The 16,242-nt window shown below is 41.0% G+C and overlaps 1 protein-coding gene across 1 annotated transcript in view; it reads left to right on the forward strand.

The window, feature by feature from the left end:
• LOC122796642 (carbonic anhydrase 1-like) overlaps positions 1-16,242 on the forward strand; it is a 72,839-nt gene that overhangs the window by 24,582 nt on the left and 32,015 nt on the right. Inside the window, exon 3 of the mRNA XM_044065278.1 lies at positions 13,596-13,714. Coding sequence (XP_043921213.1) covers positions 13,596-13,714 — 119 coding nt within the window. The remainder of the gene's footprint in view (positions 1-13,595; positions 13,715-16,242) is intronic.

Genomic DNA, 16,242 nt, shown 5'->3' on the forward strand with positions numbered 1-16,242 from the left:
AGTGAGCTGTCTGTCTGGAGCCAGGATCCTCCAGATCATGCATGCACGTAGGTCTTTAAACCACAAGTACCAACATGACATGGTCATAGTCCATGTGGTAAGACTTACCTCACTGGACTATATGAAGAGAGACATGATGGAGCTCTCTGAATATGTGTCCCAGGTGGGTATGAATCTAACCTTGAGTAGCATCCTACCTTCACTGATGATGGTGCAACAGTACCAGCAAAAAATGATTGACTTCAATAATTGGCTTAGTTTCTGGTGTCACAACAAGGGGGTTAAATACCTGCCAGTCTGGGGAGACATGATTGACAGACTGCAATGCTTTACCAGAGATGGTTTGCACTTGCCACCACTTAGCTACCTGATGCTGGCAAAAACTGTATCAATCCCCATAGTGCCTTTTTTAGGCATGCCAGGTTGTTAAATCCTCCAACATGACAAACCACTCACAACTACCTAAAAGTACTGCTGCTCAGTGCTAGGAGTTCAAATATAAAATTGCACTCCCTGGAAGCACTCCTCACCCTGGAAAATGCAGACATATGTTCAGTCACAGAAACATGGTTCAGAACCATAGAAAGCACCCTGGCTATTAAAGGCTACAATGCCTTTCATACATTTTGATCCCCCTTAGCTCAGGATAAAACAAAGGGACGAAGTGTCTCATTGTTCATAAAGGGCAAGTACATTGCTAGACTGGTCTAATGACATGACTCGCTTGAGCTGCTCCATGCCCAACTAACTATAGGTGTGACCCTCTATCATATCCTTACTAGCGACAGATCCCCTAACGTGAGTCTGGAAAACCACACCTCCTACCCAAACCTATTGAAATCTCTTGACATTCAGCCTAACACCATACTTATGGGTGACTTCAACTACCCTTCCATAAACTGGAAGATTTATATGACCCATAGCTCAGAGGTTTTTGGACTTCATCAACACAACAGCGTGGAGCAACTAGTTACCTCCCCAACTAGAGATACAGCTGTCCTAAACCTTGTACTCACAAACATGGGGCGATGCTGCTTCCTCCAGTGAATTAACTCTTCCCTGGTAAAATCTGACCACAACATGATTTCCTTCAGTAATAAAACTAACCTAGAACCCCACTGAAACTTCAAACCTGTTAAGAACATTGCTAAAGGCATTTACCTCAAACTAAGTCACAGCTTATTAAACTTCCAAGCCCCTCCAAACTTGGATGACACTAAGGTCTATGCTGAGCTGCACAGAAAAGCATTGTACAACCACATTCATAGCTGCAGAGAGGAGACAGTACCTGACCAAAGTCAAACCTATGATTACTGGCAAAAATAAACCACCCTGGTAGACCCCTAGCATAAATAGGCTATTCAGCAAAAGGGAAAAGATCCTCTCCAAAGCGAAGATGTATCAGAAAAAATGATGCAAAACTACATTCACAAGTCAAAACAAACAAATCAAGAGATAGTCAAATCTGCCAAAGCAAACTATGAGGCAAAGATTGCCTCCCAGGTGAAAGATATCAATAATGCTTTTTGAATTATGTTCGTAAACTCGGGAAACACTCAACAATGTGCTGAGTTAATCATGAACAGTAATACTTATGCCCATCCTGAAACTATAGAAACCATTCTGGCTGACAAGTTCAGTTCAAAATTCTTACCCCCCCTATCACCTCCTATGACACCCAAAGAAATATCTGCAATCATCCCCCTTCAGGTCATTACGAGGGAGCAGGTCCTTACTGTGCTTGCTAAAGCCAAAACCATAGCCACCACGAATCTCAACACCATTCCAGGATGCTTCTTAAATAGCTTAAAACAAAATCTATCAGGGCCACTAGAAATCGTCTTTGACCACAGCCGCCATACTGGCTTTGGAGGACTGCAACAGTCATCTGTTTGCACACCAGGGGTACCATCAATTATCCTGGGGAACTACTGACCCATAAGCTTGACCAGTCTTATCTGCAAGGCCATGGAGAGAATTATCATGGACTTGATCAATAATGACATAGGCACTGTCCAAAAGCTAGACCAGACCCAATTTGGCTTTGTCGAAGGGAGGTCTTGCCTGCTGAATCTGGTGGACTTCTTCGTGAAAGTCACCAGGGCCATAGATGAGGGTAAAATGGTACACACCACTTATCTAATCCTAGTCAAAGCTTTCATAGGTTCATAGGTACATAGGTTGGTACTAGGCTATTGGCCCTAGGGCCTATACAAGCCTAGCCATAACAATTCCCTGGCTATTTCTTCGCACACTATTTACTTCCCTGGACCCCTGTCTAGCAGTGTGACTGACGTGATCCCCGGGATGAATTTCCTTTCTCCCATCCAATCATCAAGGTTCCTTTTGAAGAGGGCCAAGGAGGCGCTCTGCTTGACATGTATCAGCAGTCTATTCCAGAGTCTGGAGAGTCTCTGGGTCAGGAACCTATCCCTCCAGCATGTTTTGTTTATTGTGATGACAAGGTTTAGATCCCTGGAGCATATGGCTCTGAGGGATTGGGATTTCTTTAAGTGTAGCATGTCCAACAGCTCTGGGTTTGACATGGCCTTGTATGTTAAGCAGAGATTGCATCTGAGTAGACGATATGTGACAGAATATAGCTGGAGTTTTTTAAGGCGGTCAGCATAGGGCATTTGCTTTAGGCCTGTGATTCTTTTAGTGAGGTATTTCTGCAGCCTTTCCAGTTGTTGCAGATGTCTTGAGAGGTACATACCAAATGGCGCATTGTATTCTATAATGGCTCCAATGAGGGATGAGTACAATGGGACAATGACCTCCTTTTTTCTGGATGAAAAGCCCTTAGCGATGAGGTGTGCCACATAGAAGGATTTCCCGACTGCTGTGGCAATGTGGTTATTGAAGGTGAGACCACTGTCCGCCTGTGTCCCTAAGTCTCTTATCACACTTTCGGTGTTTAGTGTACTGCTACATATGTGGTAATTCATGGTTACATGTTTTTTCCCAAAGGGGATAACTATACATTTCTTGGCATTGAGCTTGAGCCCATGGCTCTGGCACCAAGCATCTGTTTCTGTAAGGCCCTTTTGTAGAGTATCCACATCATTTGGGGATTCAGTAATTGCTCCTAGTTTGCAGTCATCTGCGAACTTTGTTAGCTAGAGTTTCTTAGTGTTGGCCTGTACTTCAGAGAAGTAGATGCCAAACAAGAGTGGTCCCAGGACTGAACCCTGAGGTACTCCACTTGTCACTTGTCTGGAGCTGGATTTGGAGTCACCTACTTTTACAGTGTTGGTTCTGTCAGTAAGCCTGTTGGCAACCCATCAAGTGACATAGGGATTAATGCCCAGCTTAATAAGTTTATCTATGATTCCAGAGTGGGGGATAGTATCAAAGACCTTGGCGAGGTCCAGATTGGCTGTGTGGGCTGCCTTACCCTCATCCACGGCTCTGGAGACTGATTCGAAGAAGTCAATCAGGTTCAGGAGACAAGATCGGTCCTTCACAAACCCAAACTGGGTGGAGTCCAGTGTTTGAAGGTTGCCAATATCTTTGTTTATAAGTTCCATGATAATACATTCCATGACCTTACAGATCAGGCTAGTCAGACTGATGGGGTGTTAGTTCCCGGGATCCAAGGTGGATCTCCCCTTGTGGAGTGAGATAACTGTAGCTGTGTGCCACTCAGTGGGCATGAAGCCTGAGGTGAGGGTATGATTAAACATGACACTTAGGTGAGGTGGCAGTTCATTTTGTAGTTCATGTAGTACACAGCCCGGGATGTCATCTGGTCTCATGGATGCTGTATTCATAGCTTTGGAGAGTGTGTTTTTTACCTGTGTGGCCATTATTACCGGAATTTGGCAATCTTCCGGTATTGAGATGGGCTGTTTAGAGGGTGAGAGGGTGGGTGAAGTTGGCACTGAATCGATTTGCCAGGATATTGACAATATCCTTGTGATCAGTATATTTAATGCCATTCTGTTGTAGCTCAGAGCAGATCTGAGCATTGCCATTTAGATTCTTGACATAGTTATAGAATGCCTTGTGGTTGTCTCTGGAATCTTTGGCAATTTTATTTTCGTAACTAGCTTTGGAGGATTTTACGAGGGATCTCAGCTTCTTACTGAGGCTGGTAAGGGAATTTTTTGCATTGTGGGATTTTCCTGTTTTCTGCAACAGTTTCTTCCTTTTATTGTAGTTTGTTTATGGCAGGGGACCACCAGATTGGCTTCCTTTTTTTGGAGGAGAGCATCTTGGTTCTATTTGGGATGGCACAATTCATGCATGAGTGGATGTGCGCGTACAGTGCCTTAGTGTAGAACTCAGCAGTCGAACTTTCAGTTCCCATCTGCATGGGTGTCATGAAGTTTGTCACTTCTGACTTGAGTAGCATGAAGCTGGCTTTGGAAAAGTTTTTTATGGAGGTTTCCTTACTGGGGAGTGGGGGTGGGATGTGGATGTTTAGGGTGATTAGCTTATGGTCTGACCTGACCAACGAGGGGGTGACCATAAGTGTGGAGGATCGATTTCCCATGTTGGTAATTACCAGGTCTAGGATATTGGAGCCCCTGGTGGGACTATGGATTAGTTGATCCAGGGCGTTGGAATTTATGAATTCCAAGAACTGTTAGGCAAAGGTGTTGGTATACGAGTAGTTTTCCCAGTTAACACAGTTCCCAGTTCAACACAATCTACCATACAGGGATCATAGATATACTTAATGAGTTATGCATAAACCTCTACATTGTCAGACGGATAGCTGACTGGCTCAATTACCTATTGTATTTTCGAAAGCCGACAATGTTGAATCCGTCATTGTCAACACGAGAATAGCGAAAGTGCAGAATGTTGAACGGGCAAACAGAAATCTCCGTAAGGGGAGATTTCCATTTACGTCGATGTAGTGCAGTCTTGGAGTTGGTATATTTAAGTAGAGGGGGGTGTGGGGGTGCAGGGGGGCTTGCCCCCCTGCCTACACCCTTTAGATTTTCTTTTTTTATTTATTTTTTTCTGAACATTCAAAATTTTAATGGTTCGATCATTAAAGGTCTACCTTTAGTGATTCAAACCATTAAACTTTCGATGTTCTAATATAGACCTGACTGGCTCACCAACAGGGCACATGTTGTTTGGATAGGCAAATCCACTTTTGATAAGAAACCTGTTACTAGTGGTGTCCCTCAGGACTCAGTGTTGGGACCCCTCCTGTTTGGTATATACTTCTCTGAAGTGAAGGCCAATGCTGGGGTCCTCTGGCTCACCATAGGTGCTCATAGGTGTTCACTAGCCTAACAAATACAAGGGCATTTTTAAACCTAGCCATGCATCCCAAATTTCTGACAAGTTCTGATACCCTTGATAAGTGTAAGCATGGGCCTGGGAGATTAATCATTTACAGATTACCTGTGCCCATTAGAGACATAGGTGCCAAACCTGCTTCACATGGATGGGGAGGCTGTTCCATAGATGGGATAGTCTCTGGGATACATACCTATCTCTCCAGCAGGTCCTGTTTATATCACAGGCAAGGTTTAAGTCTTTAAAATGGGTAATTCTGGTGCTGTTTGTTTTGTGGCTATGTGGGAGGTCCAGTGGGATCTGACAATGCCCTGTATGCCAGGCATAGCTCTCCCCTCAGAAGCCTGTAGGAGACAGAATACAGGGATAGGACCTTGAGGAGGTCTGCCTAGGACATATTACTTATGCTCTGTATTATTTTAGTGAGGAACCTCTGTAGATGTTCCAATTGTTGGATATGCCTGGTTAGGCACATACTAAAGGCGGCATTGTACTCAATGATAAGTCTGATGAATGCCGAATACAGTGGAACAATGACTTCCTTGGACTTAGATGACATACCTTTGTTTATAAGTTGTGCAGCATGAAATGATTTCCTCACCACTGTAGACACATGATGATCAAAGGTTAGACTGCTGTCTCTGTGTGTCCCTAAGTCCCTGACTAATAGGTCAACTCTAAGGGTTGTGTTGTCAATATGATAGTTACCAGGTATGGATGACTTCTCAAAGGATACTATTATGCATTTCTTGGCATTTAGTTTTAGTCCATTACACTGACACCAGTTGTTGTCTGTGTCAGCATCCCTGGAGAACATTTGTGTCAGTGTGAGATTCAGTGACAGCTCTTAATTTACAATCATCTGCAAATTTAGTCAGCCAGACACTACTGACATTGGTCTTGACTTCTGAGAAGTAAATGGTGTGTGCGCTTTAGCAGCCTACCACAGCCCGCTTCCCACCCCCCCCCTAGCTTTTAACATAGCCCTATAATAGTGTATGAGAACTACACTACCCTTCAGTTTGCCATCTCCTTTTGCCACTAGGTGGCAGCATAGACCACAGCAAACCATTCGCACAGCATTATTCTTCCAAAGTGCCTGCCGAAAGATAGCAGTTATTCCCACTATTTCTCCCCATCTCTTTTATTGCTAACTCCCTCTACCCTCCTGGACCAGCCAACCCATATTTATGGTGATTTGCCTCTAATTCATCTTTGTGACCCATATTTATATCTTGCCTACACTACTTCCCCTGCAACATAGCTCCAACCCAGTCTTTAAGAGTATGAGCTGTAGTTTCTGATAGTTTTTTATAGCCCTCACTTCTTGGCTCTACCCGCTCCATTCGCCCTGCGGGCTCATTCCCTATCCTGCCCCCAAATCCCACATGCCCCCAGCACCTCTACACTTATACTACCTGACCACAGCCCCTCCTAACAACTAATCGACTAACTGCCACATCCACACCAATCACTCTCCTTCTAATTCAAACTCCATTACCTCCACCCTACCCTACCATGGCCCCAGTACTACCTCCATTCAACTTATTACTGATCTACTTCATAATACCACTATTGCTTATCCCTTACTTACTAACTGCATATGAATAACAAGTGATTCATGGTTTTCACTCTCCAAGAAGCCATACTATCACACTGCCTGAACCTAATAAGCTAGAACATCTATTCACCCCCCTTAACTATCCAATCAAACACCTCATAAATACTATTAGAAATTGTTACATCAGCCCAAAAACTAAAAAATACCAAACCCTTCTTTATAAGATTCTGAAATTAATCTTTAAATATCAAAGTAATCTCACCAGGGATGGGGACATCCACCCAAACCCAGGTCCATCTTCTACCAATAACTCTACCATCAATACTACCTCATCCCCTATAACCCATACCATAAACAGACCTCCTAACTCTGCTGGTGAGCCATCTAAACATCAGAAGCGTAAATAATAAAGTTCAACACCTCCATGCCCTACTAGATCACATTTCTCCCGATGTTCTCTGTCTCACTGAAACCTGGCTCAAACCAAGTACCTTAGATAGTGAGGTCATACCACCAGATTACAATATATTTAGACATGACCGCACTGCTAAAAAAGGGAGGGGGAGTAGCTGTTCTCTACAAATCCATGCTAGAAGTGACCATTGACAGCCATCAACCCTTCCAAAATACTAATGCTGAAATCATTACTACTAAACTACACATCAATAAAAGCAAAAGTATATATATATTATCTGTGTCTACATCCCCCCCAGGTAAAAACATACTATTACTTGAGGACATACTAAACTGGCTATCAAATAATTATCCCCAAGAAACCATTGTACTCGGAGATTTTAATATAGACTGGTACTCATGCTCCTCTGAACCCCCCACTTCCCACATTAACCTTTATGGTTTCTCTCAAGTCATATCCTCCCCCACTAGGATCACTAAACCTAACAATAAACAAACTATATTAGATTGGATACTTATTAACAATCACCCACTCATGTATAAAGCCGGAACCTTGCCTGATGACATAAGTGATCACCATCTCACCTATATCATCAGGCAAAAGGCTGAAATCCACAAACAGCCCACCTATAAAACAATCAGAAACAAGAAAGATTTTAACCTTAAGAATTTCCAGACAGACCTTAAGCTTTGCAACTGGTCGGTTCTAAAGCATCTCCCGCTAGAAGAAGCTGTACAATACTTTAATACTAAATTCTTATCTATCCTAGACAGACACGCTCCAGCTCATACCATTAGGACTAAAACCAAAAGCACCCCATGGCTTACAGCTGCAACTAGGCAAAAAATCTTACTAAGAAATAAAGTTTGGGCCACTTGGCATACCTCAAAAAACTTCACAGATCAACTCCATTATAGACAATTAAGGAATGACACAATAAAATCTGTCACTACCGACAAAAAGAACTACTATCACAACCTACAACAAAAAAAAAACAGAACAAACCAAATAAATTCTGGGCAACTCTAAACACACTGCTCCATCCAGGACGATCTACTACCCCTGTCCCCTCAGCTTGCAACTCACATTCTCCAGCAGAGGTAGCCAACTCCTTCAATAGCTTCTTTACAGAAACTATCCAAAACCTAGCCAATAACTTATCCCCCAGTGCACTAAATCCCTCTGCCTCTACACCCATTACCCAAATCACCTTCAAATTTCAACCAGTCTCAACTTCATTTATCCTTAAACTAATTAGAAAACAAAAAACAACTACCCTTGCCACAGACCTCCTACCAGCAGACTACCTAAAAAAAAGCAGCAGATAATGTAGCCTACCCTATATCCATTATGATCAACCGATCCATATCTGAAGCTGCCATTCCCACTACCTGGAAAGTATCCCATATCATTCCAATCCACAAGGGAGGCAGTTGCACAGACATCTCAAACTACAGACCCATAGCAATACTCTCTCCTATAGCCAAAATCCTGGAAAAATGTATCCAAAAACAACTCCTAGCCTATTTTCTTGATAATAATCACCTGTCAAACTCTCAACATGGCTTCAGACCAAACCACAGTACCACCACTGCACTACTGTCCTTCACCAATGCCATAAATCTCAACCGTAATAGCAATAAACTCTCCTCAGCCATCTTCCTAGATCTTTCCAAAGCTTTCGACATGGTAAACCACCAACTTCTCCTGCAAACCCTAGGAATAATCTCCCTAGACACCAATGCTATACAATGGTTTAAGTCATATCTGGGAGGTAGACAACAGGCCGTCCTGTGGAAAGACAACCTATCTACCCTCTTACCTATAACTCTTGGAGTCCCCCAAGGATCCATTTTAGGGCTCCTCTTATTTTCCATTTTCATTAATGACTTGCATAAAGTAATAGCAGACACTACCTGTATCCAATACGCGGACGGCTCAACCCTGATCTGCTCTGCCACAACTCCATCTACTATCTCAAAACACATTTACCTTTGTTGAAAAGTGGCCCCTCTATCGCCGTCTAATATTAAACCCCCAAAAAAACAAACTGCTGCTGTTCTCCCCATCTCGTAAGACCTCCTCTCTAACCTTCTCCATTACATCTAACAATGGCACTATTATCTCACCAGACCCCTCAACCAAACTACTAGGAGTCATAGTCGACAACAACCTAAAGTTTGTTCTGCATATCGACATCACCATCAAAACAGTAAATAAAAAACTTGGCTCTCTACATAGAATCAAACCTTTCTTAACTCCCCTTGCCAGAACTGTTCTTGCTCGCACTCATCTCCTATCCACACTTTTCTATGCCTCCCTCCTATTCACTAACCTGAATAAAACCTCCCTGAACAAGCTCACAACCTGCTATAATCACATTGCCAGATTTGCCACCACCTCTGCCTATAGGACCCATTATTGCCACAACCTCAAACTACTAAGCTGGCTTGAACTACCTAATCTTCTACTAACTAACCAATTAATAATCGCCCACAAGATTCTCTATCAGCCCGAATGGACACCCGATCTTAAAACACTCAACACTCCCTACCATAACCTTAAAACTCTCTGGTCCTCTAACAAAATGTTAGCTTTCACCTTCAAAGCAAACAACTCAGCTGGGGAAGCTCTGTTTATGAACTCAGTTGGTAAAGTCTGAAACTCTCTCCCTACAGAACTAACCTTACAACCTTCTCCAACCCAATTTAAAAAGAACCTTACTCAATACTTCACTTTGTGATGGCTCTGTCCTTGCTCTACCCCTGACTAATTCCCCACACTTTACTACTGTTCACCCAACTAGGGTCTCTTAGCACTGCCTCTGAATCCTACCTATATTACTCTGTACTGCCATGTCATTACGTGAAATCTAGAACGCATATTATGTAACACAATTATATATGCACCTCTTGATTGTTGGCTTGGGAACTTCGAAAATCACCTTCAAATACATTGTATAACCTCTATTCTTGAATTACTGTTATAATGGAATGGTTTCATTATGTAATTATGTAAAAATTCCTCTGGTTTCATTATGTAATTATGTAAAAATTTCTCTGGATTATATTTCTCTATTGTATTTTACAGTGTACTGTGTTGTCTGTCTTATGTCTACTGTATGGAGCTTTTCTCCCCGGGCCTCCACTAAAAATGGACATATATCCAGTCGGACCTTCCCGGTTAACAAATGTAAAATAAAATAAAATAAAATAAATAATAAAATAATAAAATGACAAAATGGAGCGGTCCAAGGACTGATCCCTGAGGGACTCCACTTGTGACTGGCCTCTTTGTAGAGGTGGAGTCACCATTTCTAACATCCTGTGTCCTGTCTATGAGCCAGTTCGCTATCCACCGGGTGACATACAGGTTTGTACCTAACCTCTTGAGTTTGTCAACAATGCCCGAGTGGGGTGTTGTGTCAAATGCCTTGGCCAGGTCAAGGTAGGCAGTGTGAACGATTTTGCTCTCATTCATTGCTTTGGTGACCTTCTCAAAGAAGTCCACCAGGTTGAGTAAACTTGATCTGCCCTTGACGAAACCAAACTGGGTTGGGTCCAGTGTCCGGAGGTTTACTATATCTCTGTTGATCATCTCCATGATAATTCTTTCCATGGCTTTACATATAAGACTAGTGAGACTTATGGGTCTGTAGTTTCCAGGGTCTGTATATGGCCCGCCTTTGTGCAGAGGGATGACTGTTGCCTTTCTCCATTCATGAGGCACAAAGTCTGTTTGGAGGCTACAGTTAAACAGTAACTCCAGAGGCCCTGATAGGTCATGTTTCATGCTATTTAGAAGGCATCCTGGGATACTGTCTGGGCCCATTGATGCAGTGCTCCAGGTCTTAGTGAGAGCATTAAGGACCTGTTCCATAGTGATACCAGGGGGAGTTATATTTGATATTTCCTGAGGGAAGGTTGGGGAGGGGGGGGAAGAAGAGTAAAGTTGGAGCTGAATTTATCAGCCAGGAGGTTTTCTATATCTTCTGGCTCAATATAGGCGGCTCCATTTACAATGAGCTCTGCACACAATTGTGTATTGCCTTTGAGGTTGCGGACATAGCTAAAGAATGCTTTGTGGTTGTCCTTGGCCTGGGAGCCAAACTTACCTCAAATTTGGCTTTGGTAGACTTTATTTGTTCTCTGAGTTGTTTGCTTAGTTTGATGAGAGCACTTTTATCCTGCTGGGTGCTGCACCTCCTAATTTTTGCCATGATTTTCTTCCTCCTATTATATAGCCGATTGATTTTGTGAGTCCACTAGGGTGGCTTGTTTTTTGAGTTAGTTCTGTACTTCTTCCTGGTGGGTACAGCTGCCTCTATGCAGCTATTATAATGCTTGCACAGGGTTTATGTGAATAGTTCTGCATAGGCAGAAGTGTTCACAGGGTTTATGGGGGCTTGAAATTTTGCCAGGTTCTCACTTAATAGCAAGAGGTTAGCCTTAGAATAGTTCCTGAATATTCCAGGTTTAGCTGGGGGTCCAGGTTTTATTTTTACTTCAAAGGAGACCATTTTGTAGTCTGACCTTATCAGGGAGGGCATTACAGTAGGGGGTGTACAGCAGTCTCCCATATTAGTGAGGACCAGCTCCAGTATGGTTGCACCCCTGGTTGGTGTATTGACAATCGGGTCCAGGGAGTTTGTGTTTACAAAATCCAAGAATCTCTGTGCCTGTGCATTTGGTGTTGCATAGGATTCCCAGTTAATAGTGGTGTAATTAAAGTCACTGATGAATATGGTATTGGGTTGGATGGTTAATGTTTCTAATAAGTTTAAATACATGGTATGGGTTTCCTGGGTCATACATGGGGACCTATAGCTTGCAAGGAAGTGGTACTGGATTTTACCTATGGTGATTTGAACATGGAGCAACTCAAGTGCATTGTCCTGTTTGACCAGCCTTGAAGCATATTTATTTTGTATGTAAATCGAGACACCTCCACCTTTAATCCTTGCACGTGAAGTAGCTGGCCTAAATGTGTGGAAGGCATTATAACCTTGCACTGTTGGTGTGCTCTCTCTGTGGCTTTAAACCATGTCTCAGTTCATTGATGCTTGTGAGCTGGGAGGAATCATTGAATCCCCAAACAATATTGACATCCTACAAACAGGCCTAAAAATGACAATTAAGTGGTACCAAAATGATAGTCTGAGGCTAAATGCTAACAAATGTGTAATCATAGGTAAATCAGATATCCCTGCAAATTATGATCTCGATAGCACACCCCTAAAAGTAGACTCAGTGGGGAGGGAGCTCGGAACACAGATAGATAGTAACCTAAACTTTGACCACCAGGTAGCTATGGTAGTGAGGATAACCTTCTGTGTGGCTCAACTTATAAGTAAAGGCATGGCATCGACATCAAAGGAAGTTATAATGCCATTGTACTTGGCCTTCATCGGGACCATAATCAAGTACAATGCTTCCTTCTGCATGTACCTGACCAGGCAGTTACACCAACTGGAGTGGCCCAAGAGATTTTTCACTAAAAATACAAAGTGTAAGACACATGTTTTATGCAGACTGACTAAAGGCCCCATCCGTTAACTCCATCTCATATAGTTTATTGAGTGGGGACTTATGCCTGACCTACAAGGCATTCTCTGATCCAGCCCTGATGAAAATGTTACATATTTGCAAGAAAAATTATACTAGGGTTATGCATTCCATGGACTTGAACCTTATTTGTGACTCTAACAGAACTTGCGGAAAAGACTGATTCAGTTCCCAAAGGCTACCTCATCTATGGAATAAAATACCCATCTTTGTAAAACAAAGCCCATCCCTCACTGTCTTCAAAAAGAATTTTGATAAATAGATGAGTAACCATAAATTCACTCATGGGGTACAGCCAATGTCCCTTATGGACAGAGGCAGTCTGTAAAATGACTCAGAGCTCCAACACCCAAAGACATACTACACTGTTACTACTCCATCCCATATCTGGGAATTAAGATATAATATTGTCATATCCTGAGTATTATTGGCTAGGCTTGTAAAGGCTCTTGTGGTATTAACCTAGTAATCACCTATGAATCTATGAATCTATGAAGACTGTACATTTTTCTGAATCTTGTTCATTGTCTTAGTTCTCTGTAGTAATTAGAGGAAGGTGAGTATATACTCTTTTACTAAAATATCTAGACACGTGCCATTTTTTCTTTTTTTTCTTTTCTCAAGACATAACTACCTAAGCTAGCTGTGTTTATGTAAATTAGGGGTGAATGGTAACCCTAATAGTAAGAACTGGTTTGAAATATAGAATTTAGTGCTATTAATATATAAATTCAGGGCTGTGGTCTAACATTAACAACTATAATAGGAAATCTGCATGAATTATTATTTACAGGTCTGGAAGGTGGACCACTCAGTGGACATTATAGACTGAATCACTTTCATTTCCATTGGGGAGCAAGTGATGACCATGGATCTGAGCACACTGTTGACGGAGCTGTGTATGCAGCAGAGGTAAGAGAGATACCTTTGATGCCAGAAACACTTTCAGAGTAAAAATGCAAAAACATATAATCAATTTTAGAGCAACTGCTCAGTCTCATCATGGTACCATATGATCTACATATCTCTCAAACTATTCCTCGTGCTGAGCATATCAGACCATGCATACCTCTCAGCTGTCCTTGATTTTGCAGAATGCCTATGATTTTGCCTCATAATTTTTGCCCTGTTCCTTGTAGTATTGATTTTTTGGTAAATCACTGAGATTACAGTCAGTCAGTAATGCCAGACATTAAAGTTAAATATTTCTTATTGTTCTAAATATGAATGTTGAAGCAAAACATGTTGCTCTAGAAACTTTTTAAATGAATTAAAATGATATATAAAAACCATCCCTGATGTTGATATGTTGTCCTGTCCCGCATTGTTTTTGGATATGTTCAGAATTCTTAAAGAAACTGAGAGGTATGACACCCTGTTTATTCAGATGTATGACAAAATCTGTTTTTGTGGTGGAAAAATGAAGCTATTTAGATAGTTTTTTTTTCTTGACTAGAAAACACATTTTCTTTCTGTTTTAGCAGCTTTATTCAGATCTCATCCTTTATAGTATAACACATTTCTTCATTATGTCAGGAAACACAGGAACGAAGACCACCACGATAATGCAGCCAAAACGTAGAAACTTCTTTATTTGTACAAGAACAGATGAGCGCTTTCACGTACAAAAACAGTACGCTTCTTCAGATCTAATTTACTTGTGTCTATGGTACAACTTATATAGTACTGCTCATTAGATTTAATTACAAAGCTCATTAGATGCTGAAACAATTATCATCCTAATCAACATTTCAGGAGATGTTCTAACATAAAGAGACAGTGTCTTAAAATAGTAGCAGTTTGCTAAAGCTAGACAAACAAGTAACTAAAGAAACACAAAAAGGGGCACACAAAACACTTTCACATATTCTAAAATAAAAATAAAATAAAATGAGATAAAAACATTTAGTCTATATGTCTTAATATACTAACTCAAGCTATATATTAAAAGTGTCTCCAATTGTGCCTGTCTCACTCTCATTCCCATAAAACATATATTTCTTGAAAATTATTAAACTCAATGTTTTTGGATATGTTCAGAATTCTTAAAGAAATTGAGAGGTATGACACCCTGTTTATTCAGATGTATGACAAAATCTGTTTTTGTGGTGGAAAAATGAAGCTATTTAGATAGTTTTTTTTTCTTGACTAGAAAACACATTTTCTTTCTGTTTTAGCAGCTTTATTCAGATCTCATCCTTTATAGTATAACACATTTCTTCATTATAATTAATTCTCTCTCAGGTGGTTGTCCCCAACTTTAAATCATTAACATTCTTTGAACTAATTTAAACTGCAGGGTCAACCTAATACCCGAGAACTGTTTCATTTCCTTAAAATACCATTTTTAACTATTCTCATCTTTATAGTTTAAACAATGTAGTTGAGTTTAGATCCCTTCATTCATCTCTCTTTTGTCTATCTAAACGTCTTAGTTAAATTATCTCTAGAATCTTCTTGGTTTTTCAACATTTAATTTTTGGGCCCTGTGTGTGTTTTTAATCTCTTCTTGTTACCATGCCTTATGGACCTTATGCTGCAGAGTCCATTTTCTTCTGTGATATTTATTTTCTTCTCCTTTAGTAAAGGCAGCTGTTGCACTTTAAGTTCCTGAATTAGTTTTATAACATCCTCAATGTTAGGTGCCGGTGTGTGTTTCCAATTCCTACTTATTACTTTCTTTGAGACTAACCATAGGAGGGATAACAACTCCCTTCTGCAACATGTAATTATCTCCTGTCCTACATCTCACAATAGTTAGTTTTGTTACATGTATATTCTTTGCCAGTAATTTTTCATACCCAGTTTTGGAACTCAACATGGTATTTCTGGAGTTTACCACAACTCCAAATTATATGTCTCCAGGAGCCCATCTTCTCTTCTTGGCACCTCCAGCATTCCCCATTCGCTCCCTGAAACATTCTGCTTAGTCTGTGCAGAGTATAAAAATATTTATGCAAGCACATCCATTTAAATATATGAAATTTTCTGACTTTTGTTTTTCTCATTGGGATGTTACAAATCTCTTGGCATCTTTCCACCAGTCCCCCTACTCCTAATGTCTTCTCCCACATTGTTACTAATTTCCCTGTGCTTTGCCAATTTTTATTGTGTTTCAGGACCTTATAGAGCCTACTTACTTACTTTCCTTCCCTTACTTCTTCTGACCTTGCCTCCAGCGTTAGTGAAACCAAGTGAGGTCATTTAACCTGTCTCTTTTTTTGTTTCTGCATCATATTTTTCTAGGACCGCTAGTGGTCTATTGTATTTAAGATAAAAGATGTCTCCCTGTCTCACACTCTTCTTGCAATTCACCTGTCAACTTTCCATAATTGTTCCCAGAATTTTACAGGATTTTTACTCCTGTCTCAGTTATTTACTTTGTCCATATTAATTTGAAGCTTGAGTTTGGCTAAATCTATTGGGTCAAGTTCAAATCT

This window comes from Protopterus annectens, chromosome 3.part0, assembly GCF_019279795.1.
Source record: "Protopterus annectens isolate FY-2018-M chromosome 3.part0, PAN1.0, whole genome shotgun sequence".
Lineage (NCBI taxonomy): Eukaryota > Metazoa > Chordata > Ceratodontiformes > Protopteridae > Protopterus > Protopterus annectens.